At 54.2% G+C, this 18,894-nt stretch overlaps 1 protein-coding gene across 1 annotated transcript in view; it reads right to left on the bottom strand.

Moving 5' to 3' along the window:
* Nucleotides 1–18,894, bottom strand: part of SND1 (staphylococcal nuclease and tudor domain containing 1) — a 407,468-nt gene that overhangs the window by 3,578 nt on the left and 384,996 nt on the right. The window contains exons 17-21 of the mRNA XM_008509590.2: nt 12,996–13,184; nt 6,440–6,578; nt 2,928–3,051; nt 1,964–2,033; nt 793–906 (exon numbers count right to left, since the gene is read on the bottom strand). Of these exons, the coding sequence (XP_008507812.1) occupies nt 793–906; nt 1,964–2,033; nt 2,928–3,051; nt 6,440–6,578; nt 12,996–13,184 (636 nt within the window). The remainder of the gene's footprint in view (nt 1–792; nt 907–1,963; nt 2,034–2,927; nt 3,052–6,439; nt 6,579–12,995; nt 13,185–18,894) is intronic.

The raw sequence follows: 18,894 nt of genomic DNA, 5'->3' as shown, positions 1-18,894 counted from the left end.
CATCCTCCACATACTCACCCTAGTACACTCCCAAGGTTTCAACTCCTCGAATCCATGACTCTAGGTCTTATCTTGCTTTCCAAACTGAACACTAAAAGGCCACCTGGAGCTCCCGCAGCCCTAATCTGCCCCTTCTCGTTCCCTCTGTCTTGGCCAACAGCAACATATCCACGCATGAGAAACCCAGAGCCACCTTAGATTCCACCTCTCCCGCACCCGCACCCATCTGACTGCTCTAAAACTGGCCCTTTCTCTCCAGCTCCCACTATATGGCCCAGATTTGGCTGTCACTGTGACTAGCCTGGACTTTCAATTGCAATTGTCTCCCAACCATTCCTTCCAGTCTCTGACGATGCCACCAGAAGTAACTTTCAAAAACAGATTTGATCGCGTCCCATCTCTGCTGAAAATCCTGCCACAGCTGCTCCCACCTACAATGCAAACAATAAACTCCTCGCCAGAGCAGACAAAGCCCTAATCCCCAGGCCCTGACTGACTTGCCCCTCTCATCTCCCGCCACTGCCTGCAAGGTCCCTGTCGCCTGACTGTGGGGGACTAGTCTTTGCCCAAACGTGCCCTGGTCTACCCATTTCTCAAGAACTAGCTCAGATGCTCTAATGCCACCTCCTCTGTGGCACCTTTCCTCAACTTCCTCAGTCACTCCCATCCCGAGTCCTGTGACGAACAGACCATTCAGCCCTGTTTCCATCTTCTCCCGTCAGCCTGTGAGGCTGCAGCAGTGGCTGAATGTCACTGGACAGTCCCCTTTGGAAGGAAGATATGTAGACTCACGTCTTGGGGCACCTGGATGAAGGCGAAGGCATACTCTGTGGCTTGAGCTGGCAGCACACGAGTGCTGAAGGCAGGTGGCAGGGTACCCAGGCGGGTGGATGGCAGGATCTCCCTCTGCAGAGGACACACCAGGCCAACAACATCACATACTTGATGCTCCCTTGCTCTCAGAGGACAACTCCCTGTGGCCAGGCCTCTGGAAATTCCAACTCAGGGCTCTCCCCACTCGCCCATGCCTCGGTTCCACTGAGCCACGTGCACAGGCTTGCCTAGTCAGCCAATCCTTGGGAGAACATGCCCGGCTGGCCCCTGCAGTAGGTAGGTAGCTGTGACACACACCCTCTCACTCTGGGCCTGGGGTTGGCACACCTCGTGGCTCCTACTAAAATATGCAATTTGATAACTAGACTCTAATTGCTGTTTCCAGTTCTTTCCAATGCCTTTCCTCTGTGACATGGGTTCCCTGACGACTTTCCCACAGGCCAAGGGATGCTCCAGCTGGGAGAGCACACCAAGATGAGGGTCCTGGCAAGAGCTCTTCCTTTGTGTATTCCTGACCCTCAAAACTAGGCCTTGAGGAGCGTGGATAACCACCACCACACTTCCGGGGCGGCATAGTTCTGAACGACGACAACTTTCTCTCCTGCTTGCTGCCATGCCCAGGGAATCTCCCAGGAATTGTTGACAGCCTCCCAGGCCCAGCCCAAGGGGCTTTTCTCCCAAGGGTATCAGTCACTCTGCCGCCTTGTGACTGACTCTTTCCAGCAAGCCTTGGTCTTGGAGGTGCTAGGGATTAGCACACAAGCACCCAGTTGAGCGTGAGGACCAGAAGCTGCAGGGTGTAGAGGGCCCGCCATGCGGCCACTCTTCAGAGAGGCTGGGCAGAAGAAGAGGAACCATGGGCGTGGGTGGGCACTCACCCTTGGGGCCTGGACAGGAGACCTCTCAGTGCTCACAGGCCTCTGACCAGAGACGCCAGTTTTGCCTGGTTCCTTGGGGCTACTGGCTTGTTACGTGCTCACCATTCTGTCAGTAAGGGAGTCCTGAACTCTGAGAACCTTTGAGAGGTCAGATGAACTTGGCCTGGGGGCTCCTGTGTGGAATGGCCCCTGGCAGCCACGCGTGGCCCCTCCCTTGCCTACTCGCCCACCCTCTGGTCCCCCACACTCACGTTGCCGTAGTCAATGTAGAAGACGTGGACTTTGGCAGGAGACTCGACTTTCTCTACTCGGGCGCGGTACCTGCAATGGCATCAAGGGCAGAGCTCAAGGGACAGTTCTGAGGAGTCTGGTCTCCCTGGAGCCTTAGCAATGGCAGGGCAGGAGGTACAGTATTTCCCTGCCCAGGGCTCAGAGTGAGCACCCATTGGGTGTCACAGAGGGCAGTTCTCAGACTCCACCAAGGGCCAGGCTCAGGGTGCTGCGGTCACCATCTAATGGAATCAGAGCACAGCTGGGAGCAGGGGGAGGGAGAAAGGAGCATGTGGAGCAGATTAATGTGTCCTTGGGGCATAAAGCAACAAGACTAATGACTAGATTGATGTCTGCTGTTTAAACCCAGCACACTAAACAGCAGCTGTAATTAGCCGGCAGATCTGTCTGGGAGGCCGCAGCAAGGGAACATATCCAAGTCACTTCGTCACCCTCGGAAGGCCATGGGCCCTATCCTTGGTAGATCAGACATAAGTGACCTTCCTGCAGCCTGTGAGTGCTGCTGCTCATGTCCCAGACAGCAGGGTGGAGGGTCGGGCAGCTGGTCTGGGGTCACTGAGGACCAGCCTTCGCCCTCATCCACTGTGACATCATTTTTCCTGTGTAGAGTGTGGGGTGTGTCAGAGAGCTCCAGCCAGCCAGGGCTCCCCCACGGAGTTTCCCAGGAGAGAGAAGGAGGGACACCACTTCTGGACTTGGGAGGCTGGCTGCACTGCAGGAGAATCATGGCCAAAGTGCAGATGGGCTGTGGGCAATGAAGACGGCCACCCTGGAGAGCTGGCCAAGGTCAATGACAACAACCAGTGGAAACCAAGCTGCTAAGGCAAATGCCTAAAGTCTAGTTGGTAGCTCCGCAGGCCTGTGCCCTGAGGACTATTGCTCCTGCTTAATACTCTTTGCCCTGCTCAGATCCAAGTGGCTCACCATTCTCCATCTACAAATTTGGCAATGCAGAATTCTCCCCGGCGGGGGGCGTAGGAGCCCTCGACAGGAGGGTGGCTGGCGATGTCATTTCGCATGTTCTCCATCAGCTTCTCCAGCTGGGTGCCTGCCGGGGAAGATGGAGTGAGACCTGGGTTCCATGTTCTTTGGAGCTGCGTCTCTGAATGGGGTTGGGAAGGCAGACGACCCTGGGGAGGGGGCAGGACGTGGAATTCTGTAGGGAGCCTGCAGCACTGGCTCACTCCTATCCCACAGGAAAGTTCTCTTTGGTCCCTGCTAAAGAAGTTTCATGCTGTCTACCTTCAAAAGTGGGATGGTGACCTGCTGACACTTCAGGCACACACAGTCTTCCGATCTCAGCTCTCCAATCTACTGGCCATAGCTGTGGAAGCCCTTGGGAATGTTCCTGGGCTTTGGTTGAGGAGGTGGAGAAAGTGACTGGACATGGAGCAAGCTGAGGCCAACCAGCCTCTTGCAAGGGGGAGCTGTCCAGCCCAGACCCATTCCTACAAGGGCCAGCTCTAGCCTGGGCCACAGAGGTGGTGACTGACAGCAGCCATCCTTGCAATGTCTCCCAAGGCACAAGCAGAGACGAAGGATGGGTCCCCCACCACCTTGGATAAGGAAAGGGCCTCAGAATCCAAGCAATGAAAGATGGGGAGCAATTCTGGGAGCAGGGCCCAGTCTCAGTATATTCAAACTTGGCCACTCTGGCTCTAGTCCCCCTGTGAGATACGTGCCGAACTTAACTTCTGGTGCTGCCAGGCTGGGGTTCTACGTTCCCCTCTCAACTCAGGGACCTCTTCAATGGGAGGGAGGGGGTCTCCTTCCCTGCCTTGTCATTCTCCAATCACTCTGACCTTGAGTCATCAGTCCCTCCTGCTTGTCCACTGTTTTTCACCAGATCTGGCAACACCCAAGGTCTTCTCAGGTTCCCTCCCTGGCTCCTTCCTGCTACAGTCCCCACTCCCACTCTGCTGAGCATCAGTCCCCAGTGGCTTCTCTTTTACATCCCTCCTGGCCCTGACTGTAGCTCGGCATCAGACCTGTTGTGTCCCCTTTGCTCTCTGAGGTGAGGGTGGCTGGGTGTGTGTGGTGTAGGTGTGGGAGTCCTCTCTCCGTCTTCAGGGCCCAAGGCCACACTGTAACAGGTGCCTAACACACGTTGGCTATTGGTACCCTTGTCACAGTTGGCCTTATAAGCTCCTTGTCTGGGTTTATGTTTCTGCCACTACACTGTGAGCTCCTTCAGGGCACAGACCGTAGCTCACTCAGTTGGTTACGCTCACAGGCCTAGTAGAAGCCCTGATGCATGCAGGGTGCTTAACAACTCAACTGTATTGAAGACCAACTCTGCATATGCCCTTGAGGACGCATGTCCACTCTCCGGCCTCTGCATGGGCCACCGTACCAGCATTCACGGGACTCGGTTTCAGAACAGGGACTTCTAGGAAGCAGCTGCCCTTGCCCCTGCTCAGTGGTAAACCCTCTATAATTCTCCTGAGAGCGTTCCTTGTCCACAGACTAAACTTTCAGGGACTAAGGAGTAGCCTCTACATAGATAAGTTCCTCCTATACTTGATCTATTTTTATTTTTTATTTTTTTGCTCCAAGGCAACAGAAGCAGACTTTGCCTCCTGCAAACAGGCAAAGCCCTCTGGGAGGTCCTTACACAGAGCCTGGCTGGTCATTTACAGCCAGTGGTAATGTTTTCATCAGATCTGACGCGAAGGCAAGCTTTAATTAAGAGAAGGGAGGCAGGGTGAGAGGATGTCCCCAAGAGGGGGTGAAAGGTTTCAGAGGGGGGTGGCTGTGCATGCTGAGGTTTACTTTCCTGGAGCCACCTGAGGGCAGGGTTTTCTCTAGAGCCCACCACAACTCTCCAGGTGGCATGCCACAAAGTACCTCACTCCCTTCTCCTCCTATATTCAAAGAATACATGGTTTCCCCCTTAGTTCTCTCTTGCCTTATTTTCTGCCTTGGCTACCACTCACTGCATCGTTCCGGCTTCCAAGACCTGTCAGGGGTGGGATGACACAGGGCAGTCAGAGGAAGCCTCTGAGATTACAGAGACTATGTGGGCAAAGGCCTTGAACCTTCACGCTTTGTCAGCTGGAGATTTCAGGGCCCTGTCCTTACTGGAGGTGGGTTTTCCTCCCCAGCAGTGCCAGAGACAAGTGGAGACTGGGAGGGTCTTCGAGTTCCCTTTCCCCCAAGCTCCCTGAAAGCCATTCTCGCTGGCTCCTCTGCTCAGGAACAGCTCTCTTTCCTACCTGGACCACACTCCTTCCCTGGGCCATCACCCAGACCCAGAGGCTGGCCGCCTCTTGGCTTCATTCCCAAGACAATGGCGGGGCAGCTTTCTCCAGGATTGGAGCTGACCTCTACCCCTCCCCAGCTTTTTTCCCCTCCCAAGTATAGCCAGCCCAGCGCCAGGAACGGTCAGTTTTTCTTGGTGAAATGACATTGCCACAAAAGCAGCTGCCTGGGAAATATCATTAGAGGGGAACTGGCTGAGACGAGGCTGTTGGCGATCTGGAGTGGGCCTGGGGGTGGAGCTGTGGAGGTCGGGCAGAGCTGTACCCTGCCACCCACGTGGCTGCCTTGAGTGCCAGCAACATCTTCAGCCTTCTCTGCCTTGCAAAGATCTGGCTCCTTGGACCCATAGGTGGCTCTAAGAGCTTTTTTTCTCTGTCCCAGCTAAACTGTTTTGCTGCACAGGGTGGCAATGAGAGGAGGGAGGTCACGGTGGAGACAGTAAAGGGAATGCAAGTGGGACGCTGGGCTGGAGGGAACACAGTGCCGCTGCTGTGAGAGCTGTCTACCGCCCTCTGTCCTCCGGAAGCCTGAGGTCTCCACCTAGGGGACCGTGGACACAGTGCTCAAGGGCAGGAGGAGGGTGGAGAGAGAGGGTCCTTCAGAAAGACTGCCCAGGGATCACTTCCCCTAGAGCACCACTTGTTTCCACGGCAACTGGATACCACTCAGGGCTATGGTAGCCTCTAGAGAAGGAGAAATCCCAGCAGAGACAAGCCCCCGCTCCCCTCCTCCTCCTGCCAAGGAAGCTGAGAGGGAGAGGGGCCAGTTCGTGCTTCCTGAGCACATAGAGACAATCTGTTCGTTGCTTCTTGATAGACTCTGAGGGCTACATATCCTCACGCCCAGCCCAGCCAGGGGTGTCTGGGAGAAAACAATTACCTAAGAGTCTCAGCGCACCACCGAGACAAAATTGGTTACCTCACCAGTCCTCAGAGGACCTGCTCAGCCTTGCCCACTCCAGGGCTCGCTTGTGGTGCATAAAATGACCCATGGGCCCAGAGAGAGGCTTGATGGGGCCTAGGGAGTGGGCAGCAGTCATGAGCTATTCTGGGGAGGTCTCTGGAACCCCTGAGCTGCAGCCCTTCCTCCCAGTGCACAGAGGGGCCCTGGAGACGGGCTGGACCATGGCAGGAGCTATGAGGCAGCAGTGCCTGGGGCTGGGTCTGCACACTCACCGGTCTCCACATCCTGCACATAGAAGTGCAGGTCGTCGGTGATCTCGGTCACAAACACTGGCTTATAGCTGGCTGAGCGCTCCTTCTCCTCCAGCACGGGCGTCACCTCTACAGGCTGCTCCTCGTAGTGGGCCCAGACCTGCATGTGTGGTCAACAGAGGGGAAGAGGGGTTAGGAAGTGAAGTCAGAGAGGACACCAGGAAAGGGGTTCTGGGCGATGGGGTTACCTCAGGGGTAAGCGAGTGTGGGGGTCACCACAGGGCACTTCACATGACACTGGGCTGAGCCCCTGGAGCCCTCCTACCTCTGATGGGGGAAGGAGACTATTCTGAAGTTCTGATCCAGCACTTCTCAAATTCTGGAAGGCATCAGAAGCAACTGGGGAGCTTATTACAAAAGCAGGACCCTGGGTCCCACGCTAGGCCTACCAAATTAGGATCTGTTATAAGGGGCCCAGAGAAAGTAAAACAAAAGTAACAACAGGCTCCCAGGCGAATCTCATGCATACCAGTGTGAGAACCGTGGAGCTGGAGTGATTCTGGGTCCCTATCTCCGCCTCTACACCACTCTGCAGGGGTCACTCTGAACTCTCCAGGCCCCCCCACTGTCACAGGGACTCTGGTACTCCTGAGGCTCTCCGAGCGACAGCTCATCACTGTGCAAGGATGATGCTTCTCAGCAACTTCTCTGTCCTCCTCATGTCAAGCATGTGCTCTGACCCCAGCTCACAAGCTGGGCCACTCCCCTCCACCGTTCCCTCCCCCAGCCCTGTGCTGTCAGGGCTGCAGCGGTTCAGCAGCTGATTCGACGTGACAGCGCGTCAAGTCCAATCCTGCGGCCAGGAGATTATCCCAGTAGTGAGGCCTGTCAGAGCAGTCAAGGGAGGTGGCTTTCCAGCTGAGCAGTGGGAAGGGGGTGGGCGAGTGTCGGGGGCTGGACCACACACAGGGTCCCAGAGACACACACAGGAAGAGGGGGGTGATAAAAGCATTGGTCAAAAACTTACGTGCTTACTAGGTGCCAGGGTCCATTTTAAACATTCTCCAAATATTAATTCACTGAATCCTCATAACAACCCTTTGAGTAGGAATTAGCATTACCTCTGTTTTACAAATGAGGCACACATGCTTGTTAGAAGTAGTGGAACCAGGATTCAAACACAGGCAGCCTGGCTCTAGAGCTCTTCCAGGGCCATTTTGGTTTTGACTGGGCCTCTGGAGACAGAAGGCAGCACTGAGCAGTGGGGAGAGTTACAGGTGCGAGACATGGGCTCTTGTCCTTTCATTTTGCCCTTTAATTTGCTGTGTGACTTTGGTCAAGCCATGTGCCTTCTCTGGTTCTCCTTTCATTCTCTTGCAAGGGGAGGCAGTTAGTTTGACCACAAGATCACTAGGATGGTGCCTCTCAGCTGATGTGCAGATTCCTGGCAGCATCAGGATGCAGCTGAAGGGCATGAATGCTGGAATTACTACTGAGCCACCTTGGGCCACACTTACAGAGGCCACGCTCTAGCCTTTAATGTGGCATGAGTGGATGTTCTTCCATTGAAGGAGCAACAAGGGCCTTGAGAACTTGAATGAGCAACAGGGATTTTCCAAGCCCAGGGGAGGCTGCCAGGAAGTAGCCAAGGCGGGATGGAAGAGATACTACCTAGGCCCAAACTTCTGCCCCTGCCACAGAGCAGTGCTCTCTGTCTTCTGAGGCTGAACTCGTGGGCCCCTGGTCTGGGGCTGGACTCTAACCCAAATAGCTCCTGACTCCTCTCAATTTCTCTCAACACCTGTCCCATCACCAGGGCCACTTCTGTCATCACCAGCCCCTGGACACCTCGGCTGCCAATGCCCCCAAGCCTGGCCTCTCCCCAGGAGAGGAGGGAGGTGGCAGGACTTCAATTCAGTCTGACCAGAGACTCCTGGCCTAATCCCTCAAGGGACCACCTGTCCTTCTGGGGAAGGGGGTCTCTAGCGTTCGGACTTGCCTGTGAGAGGGCCTCTCCAATCAGAGGCCATAGCACGGACCGTTGAGAGCACCTTGGGGGACAGCCACAGCCACTTCCAATTCCAAGGCCTACTTCCTGTTGAGGCTGAGGCTTTCCTCCCGGACCCCCTTAGCTGGAAGCTCCCCAGGGAAGTGGGTACTCAACCAGACACTCCCACTCCTATGCACATCCAGGCTCCCAGCCCCTCTGGGATCCTTGCAGTTCCGAGGATCAATGGGACTCTTGCTGCCTCTGAGACAAGACTGTCAACACCAGCTCAACTGAGCTGTAGCAGAGCCCTGCCCACTCCCCTCTGTGCCCTCCTGACCCAGCTGCCTGTCCCCTGCCTCCTTTTCCCACCAGCACCCACCCTGTAACCCATCTGGACTCCCTCTGCCCCCCAGCCCAAGTCAGCAGGCCCTTCCCTCTCCCACTTCGTGCTTCCTTCTTGCTCCCTCCTCTCCCAGCATGCAGCATGTTAGAAAGACAGGGACCCTTGCATTGGCTTCTGAGTGGGCCCTGAGCCTGAGAGCTGTTCTGGGCTCCCATCCTAACCCGCTTCTCTTGGCTGTGGGGGAAGGAGGCTCCTCAGCAGTGTTGATGAACTGGGAACAGACTGACAGGGTGAGAGCAGAAACTGCTAATGACTCCTCCAGTAAAAGCGCCTCAGGCGACAGCATCAGGTTTTTCTCCTCGGGGAGAGGGGGTGGAGCTTCTTTCCTGGCAGGCTCAGGTGGGCAGCAAACTTGAGGTCATGGATGACGCAAAGAAAAGCCTCAGGGGTGGCCCGCAGGCCCCTTGCTCCCACATGGAGGGCAGCAATGGGGCCAGTCCTATGATAAGGTCCCACAGCTCACTGGGTGGTAGGAGGGGAGCAGTGGGTGCACCCGGCTTGCCTCTGAGGTGAGAAGACACGAGAAGCGAGAGGTTGCCCAAGGGTAGAAGAGGGAGAGCTGCTCCTCAGATAAAGGAAGTCCATTAAGAGAGGGCTGGAATATGGAGGCCTGCAAGTTCCCTCTTCCCCTTGGGGTATGGACGCGCTCAGCTACTCCCTGAGACTTGGCTGCCATAGCCCTCAGCAGCCGGTACACGCAGCCTGGCCAGGCAGCTTCCTGGTGGGAAGGATCAGCTGGGGTGGGCTTGGCTGCCTAAGTCCCCACCCTTAGAACAATTGCCCATATTGACTTATGATGCCCTTCTGCAGAACTGGGGCAGGGAGGGGACAGACACATTGGCACGACACCTGCCAGACAAATGCCACTCTGCCACAGCCGGCCCAAGTCCTCTCATAGCTCAGATCCCTGACAACAAGCTTGTTTTTGCGAATTCCCATGGAGGATGCTCCTCTTGCTGGATCCCTGGGGCAATGACAGGGAAAACTCAAAGATCCCTTCCAGAAAGAACAGTAATTGTGTGCATGGACACACAGAGTCAGTGCCACATGGCTCTACCCTCTGGTTCTTGGGAGACAGAAGAGCTGGAAAAGAACCTCCATGGCCAAGATGCAGGGCAGAGGACAGGGTCCGGGAGCTGTGAATGCTCTTAGCCTTTGGCAGAGGCAAGTCTGAGTTGGGCCTAAGCAGCAGGGCCCAGGGATGCTGGGAGAGCCACCCAAAGAGTGGGTTTGCTCTGCTCTTGGACCACCTCTGGGCTGCATTAATGTGGAGAGGCCTCTCCCAGCTCCTGTCATTCATGGTAGGATTTGTGGTCAAGCTGGGCAAGAGCATCTCTCCTGCTTTAAGGCTAGGGGCCAGGATGGTACCGTGCTGAGGCAGGACCCCTCTGTGACCACTCCATGGCCCTGGCTACAGACCCAGGTGGAGAATGGGCAAGGGAAGCCCCTCCCTCCTGCCTCATCTGCTCCATGCTCCTCTGTCATGCAAGTTCCTGTCCTGCTCAGGTCCCCTCTACATTCTGGGGCCAGTCCCTCCTCCTGTCCTCGCCCTGCCCCTGGCCTTCCTTCTCCCCTGCACTTCCTCCCCAGGGAACCCCAGGTCCTTCTCCTGGCAGGAGATGGGCAATGTGGACCGAGGCTCCACTGGCTGGAGTCTTTTCTTTCTAAATCCTACTTAATATCACTGCTCAGGAAGTTCAAGGGGTGGGGCTGGCATGAGGCCAGGGTGGTGGAGGCCTTCAAGCCTGCAGTGGGGAAGCCAAGCTCAATAAAAGCCAATCAATAGCCAATCCAGCCCCGTGCAGGGCCCTGCTGGGGCACAAGGGGAGGGGGTAACCCTTTGTCAGCCTCTTCATGAGGGGAGGAGCTGGCAGGGCACAGGGAGGAATTAGGCCTAGCAGGGAGCCAGCTAAGTTCTCACAGCTGGGAAACCAGCATTGCTGGCTTCCCCAAACAGACCCACTCACAAAAGCACATGCACGTGATCACACTCCCTGAAGACTTCTGCTCCTCGTCTCGCAAAACCTCTCAGTATTACTTTTCCCCAGTTAGCTCGCAGGTACCATCATCATCTCTTAACCCCAGATGTGCCTGTCTCTCGACAGCTAAGGCAGCCCTCATGGGGTCACATGGAGGGCTAGGTTGGGGATCCTGGAGACACCTCAGATATGCAGTTTACTGTCCCCCAGCTGGCCACCAAATTCTCTCATCTGAGTCCAGCCAACTCCGAGGGCTACTGTGAAGCTCTGCCCACGCTGCTACTGGGAACCAGCCCCACCAGGAAGAGGCAAGCCACGCTAGGTTCCCTGAGGATGCTTGAAGAGGATGGGATGCAGGACAGGGAGCCAGGAGGCAGGCAGGCCCTCGCACTGAGGAGTGGTGCGCTGCATTCTAATTGGATCGGAATAGAAACACACAGCCTGTGTAAGTAATTAATCACTGGTAATTAATACTCAGCACTGTCACACAGAACCAGTGAAATGACAACTTGAGCTCTTTCAGACAAATCCAGTGTGTAGTAAATAGTGATACCCATTTCAGCACCCAGGAAGGGATCCCTACACCTCAGGCCAGAATCCCCTCTGTCCTCTCCTGGGTCCCTTTGGGGTCTCTACTCTCAGAGGGCAGAGGATTGCTCAGATCTGAAAAGCAGCCTTTAGGTTCAGGTGCTGAGTAGCTGAGGAGCAGAGCCAGGGGGCAAAGATGCTTTTAGAATCTGGGCCTCAGAGACCGGTGCCTGCCACACTGACCCCCAGCTGATAACTCTTTGGTGAAGGTTCAGCCTTTGCATGAGGCCCAGCACCACGTCTCCCCCATCTCCTGTAGCAGGCAGAGGACACGGGGGTGGCAGTCTTAAGCTCAGCTGTCACAAACAGGAAATCCAAGAGGAAGCTATTCTGCTGTAGGAGCTGAGGCTGTCTGCTTCCCCACCACTCTAGGAAGCCAGGGTTTAAGGGGAGCAGAACTGGGACGAGGAAGGGTGGGAACCCCCTCAGAGGCTTCAAGGTGCTCCACTCCTGCAAAGCATGAACAGTCTCTGTCACCTATCCTAGCTTTACGGGTCATGTTTCCCTGCAGTCTTTCCACCGCCATTAGGGTTAGTCACCTGCCCTAATCCCCAGGGGAGGGGAAGAAAATACACAGAGAGATTCAGGAGGGTGTCCCGAGGGAAGTGATGTATTCGCTCTGGAAGAAAGGTGAGAAGGGAGACTAAGTGAGGAGGTGTTTGCTCTGGGCTGGAGGAGAATGAGAAACCTTTTAGGCCCCACAGCCCCCCACCCCTTTTGGCAGGTGTCTGGGCCTTGGCTCTGGGAGGCGAGTTGCAAGCCAGATGGCTGCCCCATGGGGAAAGAAACGTTTATTCCTGGAACAAATTTATGGCTCAGCACGGCTGTCCCATGAAATCCTCCTCAAGCTCAGAGAAGCCCTGACAAATTGGTGGCCGGCTGATTTATCCCCATTATCAGGGCTGGGCTGTAAGTCAGTGGCGACAGGCTGAGTCGGGGATGGGGGGGGGGTGCTGAGCTCGGCTCCCACCACCAAACCACTGGGTTCCTTAATCGTCCATTTGTTTCCAAAAGCTGCTTTCCGACCCACCCCCCTTGTCTCTTCAATGCAGTGTCTGCAGAGACTGATGGGCTGTAAATCTGCTGTCCTAACAGCTTTATGCATCTCCTGGGGCAGCTTCCAAAATGGGCTTCCCTGCAGGGCAATGAGAAGGGAATTCAGACATGGGCTGCAGGCCACCTGGGCCCTCTGAGGGCACTAATGGAAGGGTCTTGGCTTTTCCCAGTCTCCTGCTCACCAAGGGCTCCCCCAGTCATTTTTCTCCTCGCTCCAAGGTCACCTTCCAGACAGCCTTCTGTTCCAGGTCCACCAGAGCTGCCCTGACAGGGGTGCTCAGAGCAGGTCTGGTGCCCACCTCTGGCCTGCAACAGGCTTATGGCTGAGGATGCCTAAGCTGTCAGCCTCTCCCTTGTTTGTGTGTGGCTCCTGACACGGGGTGTGAGTCCAATACCAACCGGGGGCACTCAGTTGGGGACGACAGAACTGCTTCTGTCTGTTGTATGGAGGCAGCAACAACAGCGTGTAGGAGGCAGAGGGGGTGGGTGAGAGAAGGCTGAGCTGGGGGGATGGCACCCACCTCCTGCCCCGCCAGGCCCAGGCCCAATTTCACCCTCTACCTTCTCTTTCTTCTGCTTGGCGGCCTCCTCGGCAGACAGCAGCGATTTGTAGTAGGAGCTGCGCTCAGCAGTGAAGTGGACCTTGGAGAGTGCGTGCTCCACAAGCAAGACGGACAGGTTGGCGCCGTCGATGTGCAGCCAGCCGATGAAATTGCCAGCCTTGTCCATGCTCTCCACCTCCACCTCTACCTGGGGAACAAAGAAAGGGGGTGTCAGCCTGCAGCGGGTGGCCCTCGCTGTGCAGGGGAGGGCAGCGCTGAGGCCCAGCGCTCACAGGCCTTGGGCAGCCCAACCATGTTCATCCACGTGACAGGAGCAGCTGGAACGAGGAGAGGGGAGGGATGTGTTAAGCAGCAGAGCAGGAGCTTCTTGGAGCCCTTGCACTGCCAACCCTCTTAGAATCCTTCACGTCAGTTCTGTCAGTTGGGTCTACACTTTTTAGCCTCTCACACCCCATACAACCATCCTTAATAGATATGTCACTGACAAAGCAACTCCAAAACTCCCCTTTCTTCTCAGATCCTCTCCTACTCCTTTTGGCAGGGAACCACTAGGGTAAACTTGGCTCTCCTTAGCTTAAGCAAGGGAGTCCACATTAGCTGAGTGAGTGAGTGAGTGTGTGTGTGTGTAGCTGGGGGCCAGGGGTGAGATAAGAAGCAGACAGCTCTGGGGACATCCCACTCTTCTTCAGCACCTGCCCCTCCATTTCTGACAGGCACGCCCCAGGGAGCAAGGCCATCCCTGGGGAGAGGAGAGCCTGTGTTCTTCTTGGAAGAGCTGAAGGAATTAATGCTTAATGAAGGTAATGAAAGTGGCTGCATGAAAGCCAGGTGAGGAGAGGAGGGAAGAGGACTGGTGGGTAGAAAGACACGGGCAGGAACTGCACTAAACATGGAGGCAGTTAGGGGTTGACCCCAGCAGGAGGTTACCCTTGAAAAGGAGCAAGTGGAAGGCTGTGGTCACTGCTGCAAGCCCAGACCTCAGGGCTGTGTGCTGTGGCTGAACCCCAGAACCCTCAGGGATCCCCACAGGGCCCAAGGGCTCCTGGGCATCTTCCACTGAGGGCCTCCCCTGCACACCCAGGACCCCAGACCCAGCACTGACTCTGCTCCTCCAAGCAAGTGGCCTCACTGTCGTGGCCCTCATGGTGGCTGATCTGCTCCCACTTCATGGAGGCAATGACCCAGAATAAATTCCTTCTTTAATTCTCACCCAACCTCTTTCTTCCCTTGCTAAAGGGGCCTTGTAAAAGTCTTTGCTGCCAAATGTAAAAACTTGTATTAATCTAAATGGCTTCAAGCTTGATTAAGCAATAAAATGAATGTCTAAATACCTGGGAATTCTATGAAGCCTGGGCCAGAGCCAGTGGCAGCAGCCTAGGGCAGAGGGTTAGAGGGGCAAGGGTGGGGAGGAAAGCAGCCTGTCCACCTGGCGAGGTTGGCTCAGCAGGGAGAGATGACAGGGGACACGACTCCCTAGAAGTAGACAGAGGTGGCTTGGGCATGCAGAGAGGAGGCCGTGGGGAGGAAAAGAAAGGACAGGGACAGGGAGGCAGGACCCTGGCTTCTTCCTCTTCTTGGGCACCCTCTTGCTGCTTGAAGTTCACAGTCTATCCTTCATGTGGAAATGCAAGTTCAACTATGCCTTTAGTTGGGGTGTGGTACAGAAGGGGATATGCAGAATTTATTACAGCTAGGACAAAAGCTAATATGTAGATTCAATCCAACTTGATATTGTGTAGCTAGTAAGGGCAGAGCTGAGAGCAGAAGCCAGGTTTCCCTTCAGCCTTCTCTACACTACCTCCTAGTGTGGAGCAGGAAAGACCCTCTTCACCTCCTTCCCTCTCTCCAGACCTTCTGTTTCAGGAGCAATCCTTCCTTTCTCCACTCATACCCCTGATCCCCTGCTTCCTCACTTCCCACTGGGTTAATGCTGGTTCTCTCCTCCATCAAGACCATGGACCTTGAACCTTACTGGTAGAGCCAGGGTGGGCGTGGTGGACTCTGCTGGGCTGGGTCTACCCAACACCTGCCCCACACTGCTGAGGGGTGGAAGCAGGGAGAACCAGCAGCTAGTACCTGTAGATGTCAAAGCACATTTCTCCCTTCTCTACTTTACCGGAAAACCAGCATTTGTGGGGGAGAAGGGCAAGTGGGCCAAATGGTGCTCTGATAAAGACAGGTGCCCCGAGAGCTCACCAGCTGGAAAGGCAACTAAATTCAGTGAGATGATGACAGACTTCTTGAAGAGCCTCCCGCCACCTTGCGAACGCCCAGAGCAGGGGAGCACGGGGGAAGCTCTGCCGCTGGAGCACTAGGCGCCCCCTACCCTGGGAGGGCTAGGATGGAGGAAGAGGCTGCCAGGCTGGCGGTGGTCGGAGAAGAACAGGGATGGGCAAAAGGATACACGGGACGACCATTTCTTATTCTTCTTAATTTGTCAAGCTTTATCGAACATGCTAAGGCCAAGCAGCAGCAGGTCCTAGAGGAATTTTGGGAAGCAGAAGGAAGAACAGAGAGGCTGCTTGCCTTGTGTTTGGGGGCTCATGAGACAACAGGTGGAGTGCGGAGGATGCTGATCCTGGCCCCCACCTCTAAACTACTGGGCTCCTTGTATTTAGGGGCTCATGGGACACCTCCTTAGGTTCAGCTGAAAGCAAGGGAAGCTGGTACAGTTCCCAGGCCAACATAGAGCCCAGGCCCACGCCAGTTCCCCTATTCCCAAACCTCTTGGCTTTCACCGTGTTAGTAGCCAAGTGTCTTTTTCCTAGCACTGAGGATGGCTGCCCTGCTTGAGCATGAGGCCTCCCCCTTCAGTCCTGAGAAGCTTGTGGTGGGCCAGTGTGGCTGTGACAAGAAGCTTGATAGTCACACGTATCACGGCTCTTGGCACCAGACTGCCGGGATGGAGGCAAGAACCTCAGAGATGGTTTGCAGAGGCAACCAGGTAGGTACACAGTGCCCACGCTCAGACCTCATTCCACATGGCAAACCCCAAATTCATACCTCACTCTCTGAGGCCACAAACCGGATGGTTTCCAGCCTCTCAAGGGCGCACACTAGAGGGAGACCCCAGTGACTAGCAGCCACACTTTGGGCCGAAGCTGTCAGGGAGCAGCCAGGCTCTTGGCAGGTAAGCACTGACTTCACACTTACCCAGCCCCTCCCTGCCTGCAATCGATACGCTAACTTGGGCTTGACAAGTCCCTGGGCCCAGCCAGCCGCAGAGGAAAGAAATCTTTGGCCTTGGGCACTGTGCTGCCACCCAATCCATCTCGGGTTGTAGAGGGAGATAAAGCTGTCACCTGTGGGTCTCTGCTTCCCCTTTTATTACAGTTGCTGCAACTCTAGTAATTTCTCAATCAAACAAAGGCACTCAGGGGAAGGTGGGCTGGGCTCGGCGGAGGGCTGGGGATGGGCCAGCGTTCCTGCTGCTGCTGAGTCTCTTGGCTTCTGGCCTCTCTAGCCAAGCCCTGTGCTGTGTCTATCCTTCTGGACATGCTGCAGCCTGGACAGGTACATGGAACTCAGTTACAAGGTCAAAGTCTTAACTCTTCTCTATCTCTGGAAGAATTACAGAGGGAACAAGCAGAGGGTTAGGCAGGGTGCTCCCCGGTTCATTGTGTTTCTCTTTTATATGGACTGCCAGGAATTTGTGGCTTGACTATAACATTATGTGAGTCCACGTCTGTACAAGCTCTATTTCTCTGTTCAAATTTAAGACTCAAGATTTCTGATACTTTCCCTTAATTAAAACATACACGCACACATGCACTCCTAGACACACACAGTCAATTCTTGGTGGTGGTGGTACTTATGTTCTATAAAGTCACCACAAACACTGAATTAGCGAATAGTGAACCATCGCTCCCAGGGGAAAACACAGGGGTGGGTTCCTATGAGGCTGGTCACATTTTTATCAACTTATCAATACATAACCTTCTTCTCTGCGTGCTTCTTTCTTTAATTGGGGTACAACTGACATACAACATTATATGAGTTTCAAGTGTACAAAGTAATGATTTGCTATTTGTATGCATGTTTCTTTTTAAAGACACCTTATTCAGTAGATATTGATGATTCATGAATGCTGACCTCACAGCCAACAGCACTAAACTCACGCCTGAATGAAGCTCATCTAACACATGCATTTTCTCCTTACAGCACGTTATAGCCTTCTTACACTTAGGAACGAACGAGACAGCACTTCAGCACTAGGCGTGGAGGCCTTAACTGCAAAATCACCAACAAAAAGCACAAAAAATTTGAAAAGTGTGGCACTAAATAGACCATGAAAAGTGTACGTGTTTATAGTATGAGAGTTGAAACAAGAAGGCAGAGCTTCACCCTGTTCAACCTAAGTTGGGAATGTGCTCACTAGGAGACCAAAAGTTTTTGCCACTCTGTGCATATCTGCAAATGATCAAAATAAACCCCACAATAAGTCCTGACTTTGGGGTTACAAAAAACTTTTGGCAAGTAGGTGCATTCACAAACATGGAAACATGAATAAAAGCACTGCAGTGACGATATACAGATAAAGAGAGAGCTATTTCCCACAAGTTGCCTTAAACTGAATCCAGGAGTTAAGGGAGGCTCATTCTTGTCAAATACATTAAGAAACCTCTTCTCATCTTACTGGCTATTGCAAGCATTACATGAGATATTAATCACGCAGTGCTGTGATCTCTTTGGCATCTTGGAGTGTTTCAGGCAGAGATCTGGACTCAACAGCTTCCTTGAAAGCCCTCCTACAATGGCAGGTGACATCAGGGAGTTCAGGCCTTGGGTGCCTACCATGGGCTGCCAGAGGCAGGGAGTGGGCTTCATATGTGTTTGGGCATTGGGTGTGTACATATGTGGGCTGATACGGCCTTGAGGGTACCACAGAGTATGTGTACACATGGACACAAGCAGTGTCAGCAAGGGACAAATGATGGCTCTTCTCTTCATTCCCCCTCTTCACTGTTCAGAAACTGAGACCTAGGAAAACACAGAGCTGGAAAGGGGTGGGGAGGAGACTGCCTTCTGAGAAACTATGAGAAGGGGGCGGGTGGCGCCACACTGAGGAAGTAGCTTGGTGGTCACTCTGGTTAAGACAGAAGCGGGCAGCCTAGATGCCTAAAGGTCAGACCTGATCCTCGGGTGTAGAAGGATTCTGCAGCGCTGCCTCATGTGCAGCCCTGCTAGGCCAGTCATCTGCCAGCATCACTTGCTCTCTGCTCTTGATGCTGGCAGAGGGGGTGGAGATTTTGTGGTCCTGAACTAGGCCCTGTGAGCTGAGTTCTTCCAGCTTCAACATCACCTTCCTGTAAGGCTTCCCTAACTCCCAGCCTACAGAGAACTGCACTCTGAACACCTGTGGCTCATCTGCCCTTTGGCACTTAGGGCCCCGTGTATAGCACAGAGGTAAGAACATGGACTCTGGAGCCAAACTGCCTGAGTTCAAATCCACCTACCAGCTCCATGACCTTTGCAAGTCACTTAACTTCTTCTCTGTTTACTCTATTGTAAAACTGGAATTGCAATACTACCTACCTCAAAGGATTTGTTAGGATGATTAAATGAGCTAATATAAATATGTTAGGAATGTAGAAGAGTGCTTCATCATCATCATCATCAATTACTTACTTCCTGGTAGGGACAGTTATTTCAATTCCAAATGTTTTTATTCTCCAACTGGACTGTCAGCTCCAAGGGGAACGAAGCTTGTTCTATACTCTGAACCTTCCCCAGAGTAGGGTATACTGACTGGGCCAAGTGGTGGTAGAAAGAGCATGCATTTTGGAGTCAGACAGACTTGGATTCAAATCCACACTCTGGCTGTGAATTTTTGGGCAAGTCACATGATCTCTCCCAGTTTCCTCAACTGTGAAAAGAGAAGTGAATCCCATGTACTA

The sequence above is a fragment of the Equus przewalskii genome, chromosome 4 (genome assembly GCF_037783145.1).
Source record: "Equus przewalskii isolate Varuska chromosome 4, EquPr2, whole genome shotgun sequence".
In the NCBI taxonomy this organism is placed as follows: Eukaryota; Metazoa; Chordata; class Mammalia; order Perissodactyla; family Equidae; genus Equus; species Equus przewalskii.
This window is presented reverse-complemented; position numbering and strand designations above follow the sequence as displayed.